This window comes from Chrysemys picta, chromosome 4, assembly GCF_011386835.1.
Source record: "Chrysemys picta bellii isolate R12L10 chromosome 4, ASM1138683v2, whole genome shotgun sequence".
NCBI classification, from domain to species: domain Eukaryota; kingdom Metazoa; phylum Chordata; order Testudines; family Emydidae; genus Chrysemys; species Chrysemys picta.
The window spans coordinates 64,216,381-64,238,794 of record NC_088794.1 but is presented as its reverse complement, the minus strand read 5'-3'; the positions used below and the strand labels follow the sequence as shown (position 1 = coordinate 64,238,794).

The 22,414-nt window shown below is 40.0% G+C and overlaps 1 protein-coding gene across 5 annotated transcripts in view; it reads right to left on the bottom strand.

Moving 5' to 3' along the window:
* The window catches only part of WT1 (WT1 transcription factor), a 48,455-nt gene that overhangs the window by 6,074 nt on the left and 19,967 nt on the right, over positions 1 to 22,414 (bottom strand). For all 5 annotated transcript variants that reach the window (XM_065592469.1, XM_065592468.1, XM_065592471.1 and 2 more), the window contains 3 exons: positions 13,441 to 13,543; positions 11,872 to 12,022; positions 381 to 470 (listed from right to left, as the gene is read on the bottom strand). In XM_065592469.1, the coding sequence (XP_065448541.1) occupies positions 381 to 470; positions 11,872 to 12,022; positions 13,441 to 13,543 (344 nt within the window). The remainder of the gene's footprint in view (positions 1 to 380; positions 471 to 11,871; positions 12,023 to 13,440; positions 13,544 to 22,414) is intronic.

Here is a 22,414-nt window from a genome sequence, read left to right as displayed (position 1 = left end):
CATTGCCTTTTGAGCCTCACACACGGGTGAGTGCAGGTTTTCCCCTTACATATTTAAATCATAAGCATCACTGCAGTATTAACTGAATTAATTGTTTTTAAATTATTACTTTTATCAGATTACTAGTAGATGGTTTTATTTTGTTTAATCATTCCTTGTTCAAAAGAGAGAATATTTCCCACCCCATGCACGTCACTCCAGAGAGCAGAATGTTTCATTTCAAGAGTTTTGTTTCAAGTTTGCAGAATCCAAAAGCTCAATTATTGAGGCATAAATTTGTGATTCTGAAATGCTAGTAAAAAATCATCATCCTGGAGTCCAACTAAGGATGAATCTTCCTGCTAAGAACGTTAGAGAGGAGAGAGCTACAGCCAACAAACCTGTGTGTCGTCTTTGGTGTCGTTTGAGTTGGTCTGAACGAGAGAACCTTCGCTCACAGTCCTTAAAGTCGCATTGGTACGGTTTCTCACCTTAAGAGGGCAAAGGTTTCATTAGAAAGGTATTGCTGAATTCGAAAACATGTCAGCTTCATGTTTAATGAGTCTCTTCATTTATAAAATGTGCTATACTAAAAGGCTAGGGCTTCTTCTCACATATTTTTAAAAGTTAATGGGCCAGATTCTCAGCTGATTCAAATTAATATAGCTTGAAGTCAATGGAGCTATGCAGATTTTCACCAGCTGAGGATCTAGCACAATTCATTTACCTTAGTTAAATTTGATCTTGAATCAGTTTGTTCTAAAAAGGGGTAAAAAATAGATTAAAATTACAAAAACTGAACCCAAGTTGCATGAACATTTATTCCAATATTTGACATTATTCTATTATTTGACAGTAAAAACAGCAATGTGTCTTTTCCCCCCAAAGACCATATTCCAACCCCTTCTACAATTTTCACAAGGAAGTAATTTACACAGGTGAAAGATTTATAAATTGCTGTAAACTGGATTTGAAGGGGGGAAAAAATCAAACCCAAAACATTAAGACTGGTAAATTTTTATCTGGTGTAAGTGTGTAAAAATAATTGGCAACATTCAATCCTGGAATAAAGCACATTTCTCCCCCAAAATGCCTATTCCTTCACTTCCCTTAAGCACCATGAAAAGCAGTATTTCACATGCAAACACCTCCCTCACACAAGTCTATGAAATCTTTGAGAGCCTCATACAAAAATTATCTAAACTTTTCCTATGTGTTTTGTACATCTCTACTCAGAACCCTAGAACTCAGCCTGCCTGGGACCAAAGGTGATATGCTGGCCTTAAAAATAAAATAAATAATAATAATGTCTCACATTCATACAGCACCTTTCATCATAAAGAGCTTGACAAATCATCTAAGCATATAAACATAATAAAAATGCAGCCATTTCAGGAGAGGAGAGTGGAAACAAATTGGAATACAGCACACTGTGGAATAGTGGGGTGACTTAAAATTTTGACCAGCACAGAAGGGCTAACAATCTTACTGACATAGGATTTTTAAAGCCTGATTCTCATTTACACTAAGACCTTTTTACACCACTCTGGCATGCTAGAAGGGCATAAAATACATACATTATATCTACACCCACTATAAGGCCCTTTTACAATGCCAGAATGGAGCCCTTTAATGTGTATGCAGAGCAGAAGGACTCTGGTTTTTAAATACTTCATATGAAAGTTCTACACACAGTAAACTGCATGGAACTTGGTTTTTTCTGCTTTGGAAGGGTGAGGTGTACAACCAGGGCCGGTGCTATCATTAAGGCAAACTAGGCGGTTGCCTAGGGCGCCAAGATTTGGGGGCACCAAAAAGCGGTGCCCCCAATTTTTTTTTACAGCGTTCCTAGGCTGGGCTGCCGACGGCGCGCTGACACGTGTGGCTCAGACTCCCTCTCCCAGTGCAGCAGCCACTCCACTTCTCCCGCCTCCCAGGCTTGCAGCGCCAATCAGCTGTTTGGCGCCACAAGCCTGGGAGGGGAGGAGAATTAGAGTGGGGGCGGCGTGCTCGGGGAGGAGGTGGAGTAGAGGTGAGCTGGGGTGGGGAACTGCTGCACGGCTCCCCTGGGGGGAGAGAGCTTCTGCGGGGGGGGGGGCGCCTCAGAGCAGGGGGGGGAGCTGCCGCAGGGCTGGGGGGGAGGGGCGCAAGGTGGAAGTTTCACCTCAGGCGTAAAACTTCCTTGCACCGTCCCTGTGTACAACAAAGACCCAAAATGAAGGCATTAAAGAAAAAATGAGCTTGAAATGAAGTGGGGTGGATTTTTTAAAAATGTATGAAGTTCCCAAACACCTGAATTTCAAGATTCAGTGTTTGTGGTGTTAGTTTATAATAATAGCAGAGAAATAGGTTTCTGTTAGCCACATTTGAATCTAGAATGAGTGCTGTACATTCTGAGGTGCAGAGGAGGCATATGCTAAGATATTATGTTTATGTTGCATGTGATCTATGAAAGTGAATTGACCCCTTTACAGAGTATATTTGATTGCAATTACAGTGTTAGGACAGTTAGAAATGATCCATGATTTAAGGGGACATAGCAATTTCTACTTGAAAATATTTATCTTTGTAGCTTCTCCTTATCCTTTTTAAAAATTACAGAGTTAACACATCTCTATCATTTTTGTATTATGAAAATATGATTGGGCTTAAAACATAAATGTGACTCATTCTGGGATGAGTCACATTCTGATCTCAGCAAAACTTTTGCAAATGTTGTGTAACTGTGTTTATATTAACAACGAGGAGTCGGTAGCACCTTAAAGGCTAACAGATTTATTTGGGCATAAGCTTTCATGGGTAAAAACCCACTTCTTCAAATGCACGAAAGCTTATGCCCAAATAAATCTGTTTGTCTTTAAGGTGCCACCGGACTCCTCATTTTTGTGGATACAGACTAACATGGCTACCACTCTGATATTTGTTTATATTAATGAAGATTTACAGGGGTGTAGCAAAGATCAGAATTTTCACCATATTTAACATCTGTATAAAAATCTTTATAACTTCTTGTGGCAGGTACCCAAAGGAGTTTACTGACTCTTAAACCTAGGCATAACCTATTCCATCTCTGTTTAATTTATTTATGTAAATTATTACGTTGCCACAAGTGTTTAAAATGGTTCCTTACACTTCGACTACAAGAACTTCCGCAGAAATGCCTACTTCTAGGACACCACTTACTTTCAAGAGATTCAGCCATTTGACAGATTTAAGAGACTGAATGTCAGTGAAACAGAATGCAGTGACAGGATGATTGTCTCCTAATTGCAATATAAACGCAGAAGATATTTAATTAGACATTTGAATAGAACATTGTAACAGGCTTGAAGGCATCCACTTTGAAAACAAAAGGACCTTTATTTTTGTTTTACAAAATGATCTACTCGCCTGAGAACTCTGATGCCTTTTTCAGACTACCTTATCAGCAACCTTCTTCTGCTGGAACCAGAGTTTCTCACTTGCATTCAGATTTGTTTGGACAGAATTGTTATGCAATTTAACCATTAGAAGCCAGTTTGTAGATTAAAGCCATTTAAAAAATAATTAATTAAAAATATTTTTGATTAGAATAAGGAAAACGTCAACCAAAGCACACATGGGGGTCAGCCAATCCAGCAAACTGGCACAAAACAGTATGTTGAAATTGAGTGTAAAAGGAAAGGGAGTGAGATTTGGAGAGGATCCAGAATTTCTCTCTCTTCCATTCTTCTTGGGCTTCAGCAGGGCCTAATTAAATGGCCACTGAAGTCAGCGGAGATACATATTGACTTCAATACGCATCAGAACAAGCATCTGATTAGGAAAAGTGCACTGGGTGTTCAACACTAAACACTCAGTGGATTCTCTAAACCAGCAGTTCTCAAAACTTTAGCAGCCCAAGGACCTCCATTTTGATTTAAAAATTGTCACGGACCCCCTAAGTCCCTCACTCAGCCTCAGGCCCTGCCCCCACTCCTCCCCTTCCTGGGGGGCCCTACCTCTGCCCCACCTCTTCCCGCTCCCACTCCTCCCTGTCCTTCCCAGCACCTCCTGCACATCGCTGAACAGCTGTTCCCTGGTGTGCAGGAGGAGTTAAGGGAGGGAAGGGAAGGAGTTGATCAGCGTGGCCAGCAGACCCCCTGGAGTGCCCTCATGGACCCCCAGGCATCCACAGACCCCAGTTTGAGAAACACTGCTCTAAACTGCTTAGCAAAAAGCTTGTTTGTGATTTCTTCTTTCCCAGGGCTCATTGGGGGCATCCCGAGTTAGAGCTTAAGCTTCCAGGTTTGAGGGACACTCAAACAATATTTCCCATATGACAAAAACAAAACAGAAAGGAATTGAAGATCAAACTGCACCTGCCCTTTGCCCTTTCCTTACTCAGTTTTTCACTATTATTTCCATTTCAGTACTAACAAGAAAAACGTAAAGGCTGACCATAATGCAAGATAAAGTTTTAGACATGGGGGAATGGAAAGACAGTTCACTATGAAACCATTTCTTCTTTTAAAATTAAAAACTCAAATTGCACTTTAACTTTAGGTTGAAAGCACTGCAAACATAAAACAAATCTGAGCCGGCATGGTTCTGGTTTGCGCTTTTTTTTTTCCCCCTCATTGGAGTCTTATATATATGTCAGTGTACTTATTCAAAATGGGCCAAATTACACCAGTGTAAATGGAAGGCAACTTCTTTGAAACCAATGCAGTTACTCCAGATTTAAGCAAGAGCAGAATTTGGACCTACTTTCCTATAAGTGCACAATATTGACCATAATACTTTCATTCAAGTATACTTTTGGTGGAGGAGTTCTGGAATGGGGAGGTGGGCTAGTGCTAAGACTAAAACATTAATTGAGTAGCTGAAGTTTTGCCTTCCGCTCAGAGACAGCAAGTTTTACAGAGAAAGAATCTGAGGCAGGTCTATACCCAGTTTTGTGCCAATCTAATTAAATGGGTTTTTATACCAATTCCGTTAAATTGGTGCAACCCCCTTGTGTGGATGCAGTTCAATATCAATGCAAAACATTATAACATGTTTCAGTAAACTTTTTCTTACATATTTTTCTTTTGCAGGTAAGCTTTAAAGATAAAGTGTATGCGTTTTTTTTGCACAAGAAACCAGATTGACATGGGGGGGATGGATTTGTAACTGTTGGTGATAAAAGAAAAACCTTCTACACTGCACATTATCCCATGAGAATGAATCTTACAAGATCTGCCTTCAAGGAATATTAATAGATGAAAGACGGTCTAGGGCACTGGCCTGGGACTCAGACATGGGTTTGATTCCCCGCTCAACCACAGACCTCACGTGTGATCTTAAACAAGTCACTTAATCTACCCTTAGTTCCCCATTTGTAGAACAGGGATAATATTTCTCTACTTCTCAATGATCTTGGAGGATAAAATCCATTAATGATTGCAAGGTGCCTAGATACCGTGGTGAGGAAGGTCATATAAGTAACTAGATAAAGGAAGGAGACACAGAAGGGATGTCAAGAAGACATACTCCATTCTGAGTGGGTTTTGGTGGCAGTGTATAATCAATAAGATAGAGTCATTGTGAAATACATCACCTATACTTATCTAGTACTATCAAATTTAAGGTATAGCAAACCCATGTGTGACGTCCTGGCACCTCAGTATTTACCACAGTGTGGTATCATTCTAAAAGTCTTGATCTGCTAGACAGTAATATCTCGTTGGATTGTATGAACTATTGTCATATGTGAAGTTATGAAGTTTGGCTATGTATGTGTTACAGAAACATGTTCTGAGGTTGAAAACAGCCACAAGCAGCCTTTCAGGTACAACAGTAAAAAGGCCAAACAATGTTAATGGCTGCTTGAGGAAATTCACACAAGCACAAAGATTACCCCAGGAACTGTGTACAATAGAAACCTCTCAGAGATAGCACGACACAATGGGAACTGTTTGACCCAGGCTACAGCAAAAGAGCTTTCCAGCAAGTGGGAGGAAGATATAAAGGGGGACAGTGACATCATGATGGGTCCTCACTCTCCCTACAACAACACACCTGGAAATGCCTGTGGGGCAAGGACTGAACTGTGGGAAGTGATGGTCCCAGGCTAGAGGGATTTTTAGCCTGTATATGAAAACCTGGGAAAGCCAAGGCAACTTGTGCCTTAAGAATCTGCCAGCCTGTTTATCACTCACGGTGAGAATTTGCTAATTTATATCCTACCTGTCTAGTATGTTAAGCTCAGTTTTGTTTATTTATTAAGGTAATCTGCTTTGATCTGTTTGCTATCACTTACAATCACTTAAAATCGATCTTTTGTAGTTAATAAGCTTGTTTTTGTTTTGTTTAAAACAGTGGGTTTCAAACTTTTTTTCTGGTGACCTAGTTGAAGAAAATTATTGATGCCCATGACCCAACGGAGCTGGGGATGAGGGGTTTGGGGTACGGGAGGGGCTCAGGGCTGGGGCAGAGGGTTGGGGTGGGAGGGGGGTCAGGGCTCTGGGGCGGTACTGGGAATGAGGGGTTTGGGGTGCAGGAGGGGCTCCGGGTTTGGGGGGGGGCTCAGGGCTAGGTCAGGTGATTGGGGCATGGGCTTACCTCGGGTGGCTCTCGGTCAGTAGCGCAGCGGGGGTGCTAAGGCAGGCTTCCTGCCTGTCCTGGCACTGCGGACCGTGCTGCGCCCCAAAAGTGGCCAGCAGCAGGTCTGGCTCCTAGGCACAGGTGCGCAAGCAGCTCTCACACACAGGCACAGCTTTCTCCCCCCCTTCCCCCGCCAGCTCCCATTGGCTGGCAGAGCCAGTGCTCGGGGTGGGGACAGCATGCAGAGCTCCGTGGCCCCTCCACCTAGGAGCCAGTCCTGCTGCTGGCCACTTCTGGGGCACAGCGCAGTGTCAGAACAGTTAGGGACTAGCCTGCCTTAGCCGGGCAGCACCGCCGACGGGACTTTTAATGGCCCGGTCGGCAGTGCTGACCAGAGCTGCCGCAACCCAGTGTCTTACATTCTGGGTCGCAACCCGCAGTTTGAAAACCAGGGAGTGGAAATTATAACTTGGGGCAGAAACCTGTTGCATATATCTCTCTCCACATTGAGGGAGGGGGCGAATTTTATAAGCTTGCACTGTACAGTTCTCTGTGCAGCAGAAGACAGTATAATTTTGGGTTTACACCCCGGGGGGGGGGCTGCTTTAACAAATGGGAGTGCCTTAGCTGAGCCATCCCAGGCAGAGCTAATCTCAGCATCTGTGTGAAGCTGCAGCTGGGTGTGTCCCTATACTGTGTGTATGCTGGTGAAAAAGCAAGGAAACTTATCACAGCACCACAATGTGAAAGAGAGCCCAGGCTGGTGGGTCAGGTGGGCTAAGTGGTACCCCAGTTACAAGTGGCACCCCGGTGGGAACCCGTCACACCATGACTATATACTTTCAAACACAACCTTGGACTTTCAACACCACAAGCTGAAACCCCTAACACTTGAACTAAAAGGATCAGCTCCATTAATTGCAGGCTCTCAGGCGTCACTGAGGGCAGCTGCTAGACAGAATCACCACCACACACACTTACCCTGTATATTACAAAATCCTTAAAAAGCAAAATTCTTGACAATTACTGCTCTCTCTCTCTCTCTTTTTAAATGAAAAGGTAGTTTTTAGAGACAGAAGGTCCAAAAAGCTATTTTCTATATAAGATGACCAATTTCTACTCAAAGTGAATTCATAGCTTTATCAGGAATTGGAATATCACCAGACAAAATCTGGAAAGAATTATGATGTTTCTGCCATAGATCAAGTTCATGAAGGTGTGTGTGTGTGTGTGTGTCTCTCTCTCTCATATATATATATATATATATATATATATATATATATATATATATATATATATATATATAAAAAAAAAAAAGAGAGAGAGAGAGAGAGAGAGAGACACACACACACACACACGTATTTATGTATAATCAGTTTTCACAAAGCAATCCCTGAAATCTACACACCACATTATTTGCATTATTGTTTATAATTTATTTTTGCATTTCTTTAGGAGCCCAATCTACTACAGTGGAATATTCCAGATAACAAGTGCGCTTTTATGGTTATATGTGTTTCAATAATGGCATTGTTAACAGCGGATAAGCAATCTTCGAGGGTACAAAATGTCAATGTATTTTCTACAAGAACTTTGTTGAAACATTACTAAAAACTGATTAGAGAGTCCAATTTTGTGTTTCAGAGCTCTGCTTGATTTTGCAATATAGCAGTTGGTAACATTATCTGAAAGAAAAGGACATAAGTAGAGGAACTAATGAGTCAGTCATATAAATATCTAGTAGATGATGGGAAGAAATACAAAATAATTTTGGCCCTTGATGTAATAGCACTAACAGCTAATTTAAGTTTACATATTAATATTTCATCCTGTTTCAAATCAAGTGTCCATTATTGCAAAACCTGATCTATTACTATATTAAGAAAGGTGGAAGGGCTACTGCATGTGTGTATTCTAATACCACATTACACCAGGAATAGTACAATTGTATATTGGTTACAGAAAGACAGGCCTGATACAGCCAAAAGTAACCTCTATAGTAGCTGGCCCCTGGAAGCTCTCCAGGACATGTAGTACTGACGGACCCTGGTCATCAGCAGGCAGGATCAAACCTGGGGCCTCTGGAGTTTAGTGCATGAGCCTGTACTGCCTGAGCTAAAAGCCACATGGCCTTTAGCTAAGGCTGTAGAGCAGACTCATTAATCTCTCTCTGGTCTCGGTGCCACTAGATGAGACAGAGCACCACACCCAGGAGGTGTGTGGGTTACACAGCCAAAAGTAACCTCTATAGTAGCTGGCCCCTGGAAGCTCTCCAGCTTTCCTGCAACTATCCAGAGTACTGTCTACACAAAGGTGTATGTGTTAGTGGAAGAAGAAGAAGAAGATCCCTCTTTTTGTGAGTGCAGAACACCATGCTAGACATTCTACTGCTATTCCCTTTCTAGTTGTCTGACTCCACTCAGTCTAACTGGCATATTTAATACTGAACCCTAAGTTTACAATGCTCAGGTGTTGCTCAGCTGCCTGTTTAATCTTAGATTAAGAAACAGTTTAAAAGGGCTGTGGCTTTACTTTACCAGGTGGTCCCTAGCTGGCAGCTCCATTATATTCAGACTGGCCTGATGATGGTCCCTTATAGATTTCTCTAAGACAATGCCTTGCACCTAAAAACAGCAAGTGGGGTGTGGAAGGAAAGGAGTAGTAAAGAAGCTATCACTCAGTAAGCACCGCCACCAGGAAAAGAGACACTCCACAGCAGTGATTCCAAAAGGATAACTCCTCCATAAAAGAAAGATTGGTTTCCAAAGCTTTCCACAAAATGGCTGCACAACCCCCATGCTGGGAAAGAGGGGAAAGACAAAAGAGACTAGAAATGGGACCCTCCACAAAGTTCACATCTGAATATATTAGATACCACTGAGTATGGATGGACCTGCCCTTTTATAAAGCTAAGAGACATTTGCAAAATTCAAAACCATATCTAGATTTGATTTTAAAATATCTGAAAGTTCAGGGATGTACAGATCTTGGGCCACATCTGAAAGAGAGATCATTCTGGGGGGAAAGCCCCTCTGGGTTTGCGAAGCATGGAATGCAATGAAGCATTTATCGTGAGCATTTATCTCCTCTCTCTGGCACCTCTACAACTCACTCTAGGGGAATAAGGGTATTTATGCCCTTCAAAGGCAGTCAGAAAACTCCCTCTGGAGAGGATAGCCAGCTACAGCCCCAACATCTACAGCTTCCTGTAACTTTTTTGTCTCCAAATATTATAGAGCAAGCGCTAAATAGTGTGTGGTATAATGCAGTACATCTCTTGCAGTTAAAGAAAAAAAAAAAAAAGATTCAGGAGTAACCTTTGTGAGGCATCCAGAAATAATATGGTATAAACCAAGCATCTACATGTAATAAAATAAGAGCTGAATAATTAACAATTTTCAAATTATGGAAAATCAAGATCTGGAGCAAATAAGTTTAGCGATGGAGGAAATAGGAGTGATTGTGAGGACAACTCAAAACTGTTTAGACATTTTCAAGCAAAATACTGGCATAAGCAGCTGTTAGAGGCTCCCAAGTGCCTACAAAATTGTATTTTAAAACTGTTTATGGAGACCAGAGTACTGTTTGTGTACAGCTTGAGCTGTGAAGCCTAAATTGCTGTTACAATCTAAAGTATCTTGAATTTGTAGTCTGAGCAACACTGAAGATGTCCAGCTGAATATTCCATGTGTTGTGCAGTCTGTGCATTATTAAATTAAAAATGCATTGCACTGGATTATCCTTAAGATCTTTACAATTGCTGTGCACAATTAACATTGCCATAGTATTCAAAGTATTCCACAGGCCTGGGGTTTGCAATCTCTTTTATAGTGTGAGCCATATTTTAACAGAGATAGGTTTCAGAGTAGCAGCCGTGTTAGTCTGTATCCACAAAAAGAAGAACAGGAGTACTTGTGGCACCTTAGAGACTAACAAATTTATTAGAGCATAAGCTTTCATGGACTACAGCCCACTTCTTCGGATGTAGTCCACCAAAGCTTATGCTCTAATAAATTTGTTAGTCTCTAAGGTGCCACAAGTACTCCTGTTCTTCTTTTTAACAGAGATAGTGTATGATAGACCATGTGACTATTTACAATGGACCACCTCTCAACAGTCTATTTCATCCCTATGATAATGACAGCAATTGCTGATGTGGTAGAGCAGTAGCATGAAAATGTGTATCTTTAGCACAGTTGTGATCCTAAGAGCATCCCAACGCAGAAGGACAAGGGGCTCAGTGATAGCTCTTAGTAAGTTTCAGATGGCCTCACCATTCCAGTGTACCCCAATGCACTAAGGTCATAACCTGTAACTAAAAGGTGTCATGTAAAGTGTCAGTAGGAAGCTAATAACATACTGATCATTAATATGATTGTGTAATGTATGTACAGAGGACAAATTCAAAGTTAAAAACTTATTGGAAATTATGTTATCAAAGTGTGTCTTCCAGGCAGTGCTGAAGTTACCCTACCCTAGACAAAGGAATGTGATTCTGCCACCTTGAAGATATTTCCAAAGTACATCAAGAGACAATTGGAATGCAATCTAGATAGAAAGTAAACAGACCCATCAAGCCAGCAAGGGGAAGTATTAACTACTGAGCATCACAGCAGGGGGAGGAGATTTCAGGAAACAGATTAATTTGCATTTTAGCAAATACCAGTGAGGAAAGAAACCAGCATGGAATTTCCTTCACCACTAGACTTCATATCTCCTTCCTCGTATCTTGAATGAACTTCACTTTGGGGGGAAACCTTCAGAAGAATCCATTTCAAAGGTTCACTGGACTATATAAGAGAGGGGCAATGAACCCCAAGTTATCTTTCACCTAGGAACTGAGCACTTTGGACTCTATCAGAAATCCTGACCAGATGGGTGGTCAGCCATCTTGCTGGAAGGTAGATGGATAAGGAAAACTACCTTGGACAAGGGCTGTAGCTTGTTGTGTTAAGTCTTAGCTTCTAGAAAGCATATTTCACTTTTATTTGCTTTTAGCCATTTCTAACTATATCCTTTATACTGGAACTCACTTAATATCCTATCTCCTTTTGTGAATAAACTTCTTTTACTTGTAATCTAAACCAGTCCAGTGCTGTGTTGGATTTAAAGTGAATGTTAATTAGAGTTAATGTGGCAAGTTACTGAGTATGGTATCTTTAAAGGAACAGACAAACCTTAATATCTTTCTGAATGGTCCAGGAGAGGGCACAGACACACAATCAATCATCATCATCATACAGGTCTCCTCTGTACATGGAGCTATGGGTTGCCTCTTCTGCCTGATCTTGATTTTAAAACCACCCCCTTTATATGGCATCTTGCTTAGACAATGCAGGCACTTACCGGTGTGCTTTCTGCTGTGCATCTGCAAATGGGACAACTTAAAGTATCGTTTGTTACAGCCAGGGTACGCACACATGAAGGGACGTTTTTCATTCGTCTCGCTAGCTGATCGGACAATAGTTGGAGCGACTCCTGGCACTCGCCGAACATCCTACAATGTCAGAAACAGCAGTGTGCATAGCTAATGTGAGCACATATAGTCACAAACCTGCTCCCATGTAATCAGTAGAAACACTCAAACTTCAACACGAGTATGATCCTCTGATGTACCTACCATACTACAAATGACCATTTTTGTATTCTATTAATAATGTATAACAGTGTTCCTTCACCTTTTCCATATACAGCATTACAAATATGTGAAGGTAAACGCTACATGCTAAATTCCCTCTAATATTTATTATCTTACAATAAATGGGCCAAGTTCCAAACTAATTACCAACAGCATAAATGTGGAGTAACCCCCTTTAGCATCAATGGACTAGCTTCAGAATTATAACAGTGTAAAAGAGATCAGAACCTGACCCAGAGTAATGTTTTTATACTTAATTTTACAAGCTAGAAATTAAGCTAAGGTCCAAGGAAGTCAATGTAAGAAAAAATGTTACTATTAGATACTGCTGTAGATTGCAACCTTGACTATACAATGGTACTGCCACAGTGTTCCAACCAAGATGGACTTTCTTCTGGGATAATTGAATGTTAACTGCACAGTTCTGTTCACTGCATGTAAAGTTTAATCATTTAACTTTTTTCTAAGAGCTGGTTCACTAAGTGATGAATTGTTAAACTATAAAAAAGGACCAGGTACTATTAATATAATCTAAAGATCGTCCTATTGAGATACATTAACAACACTGAAGCAGTGCAGAAAAGACAGAATATATTTTAAATTTCTTAAAAAGCTTTGTGTCCAGTCTATTCAGTTTACAGAATGTATGCATTTATTGTGCCTTATGTCAAGGCACATCAAGCGTAATATACAGCATGGGATCCATTAGTATTAATTCTATAACCAGTTAGAAATGGATGGGAATCAACCCTCCTGGATTTTATGGCCCTTTCAAGTGTTTAACTGGTGATTTAGCCATTAGGGGTGCGATCACTTTGTGTACTTCTGTCTTCAGGGAATGATGTTCAAATTGTTACAATTTCACAAATCCACACATTCAGAACTTCATCTGACACCTCATTTTTGCTCAACCTTATATACAATCCCAGGTCTAATCTACTATAACTACAGAAAAACTTATGTGGCCAAAGTTACTAAATACCTAACTTTCAAGTTAGATGAGAGGCCTCTAATTTTTGGCCATCCTAAAGTTAGTGAATAATGCAGCTCCAAAGATATATTTTAGAAGGAAAAATACATGATTTTTCATACTACAACATGGTGATCTTATTTTGTTCCTCAGTGAAATTGGAAGTCAACTTATCTCAGGGATTTCTTAATGACCTAAAAAGTTAGCAACAGAATTATGAATACCAAATCAAATAATCAATAAGTAACTGAAACCCTATAAAAACAGTAATTCTTCTTCCCTATGTAGAATGTCCTAATATACTTACTTGTATTCCTCTAAAGACTCCATGGGTGTGTATTCTATATTGGGCCCCACAGCTGTATAACATAGGACCAGTGTGGTTGTCACTCTCATATCCTGTTGCATGGCTGCAGATAAAGAGGGGAACAATGCATAGAGTTATATGTTATTTTAGTGCACAGCTCCAAGCAAGAGGATTTGTTTCTTAATATGGTGATAAATTATTTAGGCTTTGATTTGGTAGTCAGGAGATCCATCCTCAAGTGAAAATTACTGGAGAAAGATTTCTCTTTCATTGCATGGGTCAGCTCATGATCATCACTTTTCCAGCACAATGCATTGACTCAATAATATAGTTGCAGTTATTATTGCCCAATAAATACAGTCCAGAAAAAAAGGAGTATTATCATGGTTTAAAGTGTGATGCATTACCACAAAGATGTTAAGAAAAAGAGACACACACAGGAACATAAACTTATGTGCATATGTGCAAGTTATTTATCAGCTAAATGCTGAGCTGGCTATTGCTAATATCTTTGGAATGAGCAAAATGCCTCAAGTTTCACATTAAGTACAGTGGATTTTGTCAGCACCTCATGACTCAGATATTACCAGATAGTACTGAGAAAGTGATGACATTTATAAGAATAGCAGTCGTGTACTCATAAGTACAGATTACAAATCAGCGTCCTAACCATTTAACCCACATATCAGCTTGCAAGACGCACTGTAGTTTAACTCTTTGTAAAAAGCAGCCTATGCTAAACACAAAGAGGATGAGCCTCAGTTGGTGTAAATTATCAAGATTCCCCAGGCAGCAGCACAGCAACATTTAAAATAAATGTTTTTTTCACAATTTTGTTTACCTAGTTAAGATGTATCCTGCAAAATGTTATGTTTTGGTGTGTAGAAAGGTAGGAACACTAATGGATTTTTCCACTTTAATAACTGTGAGATGAACACTGCAATTTTTAGTTCTGAATTAATAGTCATTTGTGTTAATAAATTAAGAGCTGTAGGTGTTAGAATTTCAGTATCATGAACATTCAAAAACTCCAGGAGTAGAGTCCAGGGAGACACAATGGGAGAACAATGTAGATGGATGAAAAGTGGGATTCTGAAGCAAAGCCTAGAATAACCAGGTCTATTGCCATCACAATTAGAGGCCACTGAGGCTCCAGACCTCTGACTGAAAAGGAAAGCAGGGCCCACTGAAAGAAAGCAGTCTATGTGGAGGTCCAGTCTTTCGAATGATTTACAAGAACAAACAATGGAATTGCAGGCTGGAAAGTGTCTGAAAGTTTCATGAATATGACCAAAGGGGAGAGAGCTTTTGTGACTATGTAATATTTGTAAAATGTGTGTGTTGCATTCTTCTTTAGCAAGTCCACATCAAGACTAGCAGTCTGCTTCTGACGCCTAACAGAGGTGTTCCTTTGCTTCACGTGGTACAGTTCTGTAGGTTCAAACTCTGCCAATGGCACCCTCTTCTACTAATTACACTAAACCCAAAGGAAAGCTTCCGACACACATGCAAAACCTCCGCTGGGGAGATTACCTTCATATTCTGGAGGCTTCTCTCCCCAAAATTCATCATAGGGTATCCCAATAACAGCCTTTTTTATCCAACTGTTCAGGATGGCACTGCATGACAGCTACCTACCTAGAAGCCACAACTAGCTTTCTTGAAAGAAAGACAGATTTTTAGTTCAATTGTTTTTTTCAGAGCCAAATCTACAAAGCTATGGCATCACATCCTTGGCTGGGCAAGTCAGTGGATCAAAAGTGACACAGCAAGCATGTGTTCCACTTCTTCACAAATTCTACAACAGCTGTGATTTTCCTGGTTTGGAAGGGCTAGTTTTTTTCAAGAACACCTAAACCTGGCAAAACCAAAGAGTTAAAGACTAGGCCTCCTAGGAAAGTAGAAGCTTTTTTAAAGTTCACAATGAAACAGGCTAAAAGAGGGTTGCAAGGTGAATAAAATCTTTTAATAGTGGCGTTACTATTAGTAATAGGGAGAGAACAATGCTGGCACCTGTTCAGGGCAGGAATCCTCTTTTATCTATGTATCAATGCCTACCACAATGGGACCCCAATCCCGATTAAGGCCTTAGGTGGTACCAGAATACAAACAATAAATAATCATTTTCTCAGTTACAGCATTCACCAATATCAGAGAGTCACAAACGACCCCATCAATGTTGAATTTTCCTCTCAATTCGAAGGACAGCAACAATGAAATCTGCTACTTGTGTAAAAGCCTGTCAAAGGGAAGGAGCATCTACCACATGGCAACATCTGTTTTAATCGACACCGAGGGGAAGGAAGTTAGCATGTTATAGTAAGGGAGAGGCATCTATGCAGTTCACAGCAGAAGCAGTTGCTGATCTGTAGTGCCATAGGAAAGCAAGGGTAAATGTAAACTTAATCATTATTAGTCACCTGTCTGAGTAGCCTAATTTAGCTTTATAATCCTTCACCTATCAGATCCACACCCCTGATAGCAGCCTAGGCAGTTCAAGAGACAAGATAGTTTGTAGGAAGATACTCTAAACATATGATAAACTTTACACTGGAAGAAACCTCCAAAGGTACAACAAATTACAGAAATCATGTATCAGGGGGTAGCTGTGTTAGTCTGTATCCACAGAAACAACAAGGAGTCTGGTGGCACCTTAAAGACTAACAGGTTTATTTGGGCATAAGCTTTCGTGGGTAAAAAACTCACTTCTTCAGATGCATGGAGTAGAAATCATGCTACAAAACACAGACTAACTTGCACTCTATATTGTCTGAAATACAGAAGACTTGCAAGGTTTTCATTTGTAGGTGCCAAGGATTTTCTGAAGGACTATTCAGTTCTGTAATGGAAAGTAGCCAGCAGAACCCACTTATCCTAGGAATTAGAAATGGAAGGAAGATATATGCGATCCCCTGGAATGCTCCTCATGGTATTTTCTCCAGTCTACTTTTAAAATATCTTCATGGATGGGGCTTCTACCAAATCGCTCTGTATTCCCCAAGCTTAAATTTCACTGACAGGAAGTTTTCCCTAACATTCCTCACATTTTTTTATTTCATCCCATTACTCCTGGTCATATGCCCTCTTTGCTTTTGTTGAGCAGAACTGTAGTGAAAGGCTTGATCACATTAGAAATTGTTTTCAAAGCCACCTGACCACTCACATATTAACTAGTGAGCAAACTACCCATTTAACAGTTCTCCCGAAAAGGCATCTTAGTAAGAAATAACCGTAGTTCCAGTTCCTTAAAACCCACCAGCATTGCCAGGGACTTATCATACATGGCCCTGTTATATTAACTTTGTTCATGTCGAGTAGGAAGGCACAACTCAATAATGAGTAAGGGTAGAGTAACCTGACCCTAAACAATTGTAATATTCTCACATTGGGGCACTTACTGGAAGTCAATGGGACTGTTGGTACAGCACTGTAAGACTTTCACAAATTGGGCCTGTAGCTGCTGCTTTGAATTGAAATCTCACTCTGCATTGATAGTCACTGCCACACAGCTTGTGAAATAGACTGGATTTCTCATGTCTCTCCCTCTCGCTATCTCCCTTTTGTTAAGAGCAAACATGATGCATGCCAAGCTATGTGAATTTGTTGATACACCCATAATTTATTTAGCATACACACTAGAATGTGGAAGACTCAATGGAAGAACTAGGGTAAGTCTGGCAGCTCCTCTACAGCTTCTCAGACTTTCCAAAAATTACAGAATCACAACCACTGGTTTCATTTTACACAGGAGAGAGCAACCAGAGGAAAGTCCAACCTCTATGAGCAATACAAGTCATCAGTGAGTTCATGCATGCAGTACACTAAAATAATTACAAATACACATCTTTCAGCTGGAGATCTTTTAATTAAAAAAAAAAAAAAAAAAGTGGGAAATTCTTTGACTTTAAGCTCTTTGGAGTAGGGACTATATTTACCTGGGTGAGCAGGCAGTACCTAGTACATTGTGACCACTAATGGCAAGTAAAAATATTAATACATAATAAATAAATAAAATAAATAAATGTGTCCTGCTTGTTTACCAAGGGATCAATTGTCCTACATCTCTACAAATACATTGTAATCTATATAATTTTGCACCTTTGCATCTGAGCTAAATAAGAATAAACAAAACTTATGGTTTAAAATAAAGAAGTTGCAACTGAAGCCAAGGTGTTAATTGTAGAGTGGAAATTTGGAATCATCAAGAAGTCAAAGCAGGAAAAAATGGGAGAAAAAACTGTTTCCTCTGTTTAATGTTTAAAGTCATATTTATGACTGATAGGGGGGAAAAAATGCTGAAAAGAGTCAAGGCTAAGCAAAGCCAGATGCAGTTAAACCTGTTGTCAGGACAGGACTATTTTAGTGAGGCAGGCAAACACTACAGGAGTTCCTGATTGAGTAAAAACTGCAGGACTTGGCTCTTAAGGGTCCCAATTCTGCCTTCATTGGTGAATACAGAATTCCCTTGGAATCAATGGAAGTTGCACAGATCTACCCAAAGGCAGAACTGAACTGTAAATATTTAGAGTTCATCAAGTTGGTTGCTGAGATGGCCCCATATACATATTGTCCTTTGGTTCTAGGCAGCCAGCTGCAGACCTGGAAAAAATGCATAAAATGTAGCTCCACATTTCTGCAAAACAAAGATTGATACTTATGCAACATAAAATGCTAAGCAAGCGCTATATACTGTAGAGCATTTAGAAACATTTGTCTTTAGCATTAGGCCAGAAAATCCTTAACACTTGGAGAGTAGCTCTTTTAAAATGATTAATCTCGACGCTGTACAGATTGTACAGAGATTAATAAAAATGAAGGTTTTACAGATGAGAATGTGTGATGAAAACCAGAGCAGCTTTGGAGAGTTGTACCAATCTAAGACGTTATAAAAAATCTCATAAAAGATTACTTTCTAATCTGAATATATAAAAAAACCCACAACCTGCAATTTCTCTCTCACACCAACTTTACTTTGTTACACTAGAACTGTCTGATTAGTTTACAACTAGCCTCAACTTAAATCTGGAGAGTCAAGCTTGATTTTTTATTATTATTATTTCATAAGACTAAAAAGGGACTTTATAGGGCATATTGAGAAGAGTGAGCAAATATCAGCATGAAACATGAATGCACATTGACTAATAAAATGGAAGAATTAAAAAATTAGGAAGGAAAAATTACACAAAACAGGCACCACGTTAAGATGCAATTTACTAGTGTTTCAATGCAGGAACTGGAATATTTGGGTGTAGAAACAGAGCCAAAAATAAGGCAGAACAAGGGTGCGGGCAGTCTGTGTGATAACAACACAGAAGAAAAATAAAGCTAATTTCCTTTGATAAAATATTTACCACACAATATTATGGGAAATATATGCCACCACTGAGGCAATAAAGAGAAGTCTGATTAATGATATAGATGATGTTTCCTCCTGTTATTGGTGGTAATGCTATTAAGCAGGAGGGAAGCATAAAGTTACTGCTTTATCTGCATTCTCCAAGGCAACTGACCATCAGAGAAATGATTTCACTGATTAGGGCCCAGTGTGCAATCATTATGGAGAAAGAAAAGTTGGCTGTTGAGATTAAGGCACTGGACTAGTATTCAGAGACCTGGGCTCAATTCACAGCTCTGCTTGTGTACTTATTTAGGCAGCTCACAATCTCTCTCAGTGAAATCCTTGTTCCACTGAAGTCAATGGGAATTTTGCCATTGACTTCAATGGAACTAGGATATTGCCTTCTGTGCCTCAATTCCCTATCTGTAAAATGGGGAGAGTACTTCTCTTCCTCACAGTGGAGAGGATAAATTCATGATTAGGCATTCTGATGTGAGAAAAAAGGGGTAAATGTTTAATACCATGAAAAACATATCATTGCATGCTCCCATTCACACTGGCTGCAGGTTTCAGCCCAGCTAGGGATGATTTAGACTCCCGGAATTTACTAATGGTGTTTTATAAGACTATGGTGAAGATTCTCTTGTTAATCTATTATAGAAAGCCTAAACCTGAAGGGTCTTGCATTAGAATGCAATTGTAATAGTGCTTTACAAAGGACCTCTCCATTGTTCTTTCCAGTGAGACCAAGCAAATGGCAATACACACTAGTGTGCATGGGAGCCCAGCCCACTGATTACATAGCTCAAGAATAAAGAAAAAAGGCACTGAGCCAAACTCAGTCAGTTCACATATGTGACCTCAGTGGGACTATACACGTTAATTTCAATTTCCAGATAGCATAGCCCTTATTTCTTCAATTTTCTATCTGCTCTGTGACAGAGCTCCTCGTTTGGTAGCTTATTTAGCTAGTCACAGGTTCAGGTTCCAAAGCAGGGTTGAGGCTTCTATCCAATATTGACAGGTTTATGCAATACCAGTGGGATGCTGCACTATAGTCTTTTTTCAGATCATGGCCCCAATTCTTGGGCCCACCTGAGTGGCACTTCTGAGACTGCCAGGGACTAGATAGCTGAATAGGTAGCTAGTCAATATTTTTCTTTATTCTCATTAATCAGTGTGTGGCCATATTATCAAACGCTATCCAAAACCTGTACTGAATAAAGAAATATTTATTTCCTCATGGGTCTTCCAGGGTTCTCATCACCATAGTATGGAGGATTTAATATTACCTAATGAAAGTATCTTCACATCACCTCCTATGAGGCCATATTATTTTCCCTATTTTACAGCTGTGAAACAAAGGCTCAGAGATTAAGGCTAAATTTATCAAAAGTGTCCACTAATTTTGAGTGTCCATCTTCAGATGTATAAAAGGCTTGATTTTTCAGAGTAATTAGCATCTTTATATCACTTTATATTTTCAAAGCACAGTGCCCATTGACTTCAGTTGCAGTTGTGATCTCTCAGCACTAATACAAATCAGGCCCCAGCTGTCTCAACTTGGACACCAGAAAATGAGGAACACAGTTAGTGAACACTTGTGAAAAGTTTGAAAAGACAGAATCCTGTTCTTCTGAGTGACATTTGACTGCTTAGCCATCAGACCATCCTTTCTCCTCCTGCAATCCTTTGCTTCATTCACTCCACACCTACCACTGTTTGCAACAAATTGGAGAGGGGTGGGCGGAATGGTTCTACAGACAACAGTCTCATTCACTATGCAATCCAGATCCATTTCCTGATTCCTGTCTATCCTGTGCACTAAACATAGGGTGACCAGATGTCCCGATTTTATAGGGACAGTCCCAATATTTGGGGCTTTTTCTTATATAGGCTCCTATTACACCTCCCGCCCCATACCGATTTTTCACACTTGATGTCTGGTCACCCTAACTAAACAAGACAGGAGTCCTGGGGATAAAATAGCATGTATCGCATAATCAAAGACTATATCATAATGCCTATGCATAAGGGGGGGGGGGCTGAGTAAGGTTACATAACGAAAGTGCCAGGCAACCTTAACTATAGGTGTCACTGCCAACCCTGCCTAGAATATATGGTAGTAGTTTCATTTTAGTACATTAAACTTAAATTAAATATAAACCCAGGAAAAAGGCTACTGAATTAAGTTCATGTAAAATGATAGTGATATATCACTCTCTAAACCCTAACATATAATTTTAGATTTCCCAATTTCTTGCAAACTTGCAACAATATTTCTTTATTCTTTATAATACAATACATAAAAGAAAGTTCAGCTGAGTCATAAGGAAGTGGTGGGGGAAGAGGAGAATATCTATATAAGGATTGTCATCTTTGGAGAGAAATGAAGCTCTCCGTTTCAACATAAAGATGCCAATATTCATAAAAATACAACTTCAAGATTGAGAAAACTATCTGAAACAGTAAACGCCTGGGAATCACTTATGAACAGTTCATATATTTTAAAGATGTAAATCTTAGGAAGAGTACCTTATGTTCATGGCAACTGAGTTTGGAGGTACTGTGTTTTGTAACTCTCAGCCAGAGAAGACAGATAACTATTTTGGCTCATATTACCAGTGATGAGGCCATGTCTAGCACTGATTTTCCACAGATTCTACAATCTTGGCCTATACCAAAACTTTCAGCTTTGTTTTACCATAGATCATTCATCTTGATTTCTTCTTTTTTCCTTTCAAGAATTCTAGGTCACAAACTTTATACTGCTAACAATCTGCACTTTTGGACAAGTAAAACCATTTATTTTGTTCAGTACTCCTTTAATATTTCTATTGTGTCCCTTTTTTTCCACTCAGTTCCCCAAAGAATAACCTCTTCCTTGTTTTAATAACTTGGACCTCGGTCAAGGTTGATGTGTTTCTCCTTTTTGCAGGATATTTTCTTCAGAAGAGACAAAACAGTGTCTAATATTGCAATGAAGGGTTTTGGTTTTTTTTAAAAAGGGTGCAGTTTAAAGAGGAAATTACAAACAGTTATGAAAAAAGTAGGAAATAGCCTCAGCAGCAGAGCTGGTCAGCTTGATTTGTACACAATAGTTGGGTTTGAAGAGAAGGGGCTCCCCTTTCTCTTCAGTAAGGGAGCTGCCTGACAGATTCCAGGTGTGTCACAGAAGACGACCACTTCAAACTCGTGCTCCTTTCCACTAGTTTGCTCTGACACACATGGTTTACTACACTACTATCTAGTGCCTCTAGACTTCAGGTACCATTCACGAATGAGGGTTAGAAGCAAATCAGCAGTATTTCATACTATTGTGCTTGCAAAGTAACAGGAAGCCCATATTGGACAAGCAGCAAACAGGCTAGAGTCCATTCCCTGCAAGGTGGGAGGGTGACAATGGTATGGAGGAAGGAAGCCAGAGAAGATGGAAAGGGCCAGGAAAGGCAGGGACAGAGGATGTGGGGCCTGGAGAAGGGAAAAGATAATAAAAAGGAGGGAGAGAAGAGCTGGCATGAGGAGCAGAGTGAGGTTAGAACTAGAGAAAAAGGAGAAAGGAATGGAGGGAAGGAGACACAGGAGGTAGCAGCAGTAGTCTAAGCCTGGAACTCTTTCATTTGTTCTTGCTCTCAC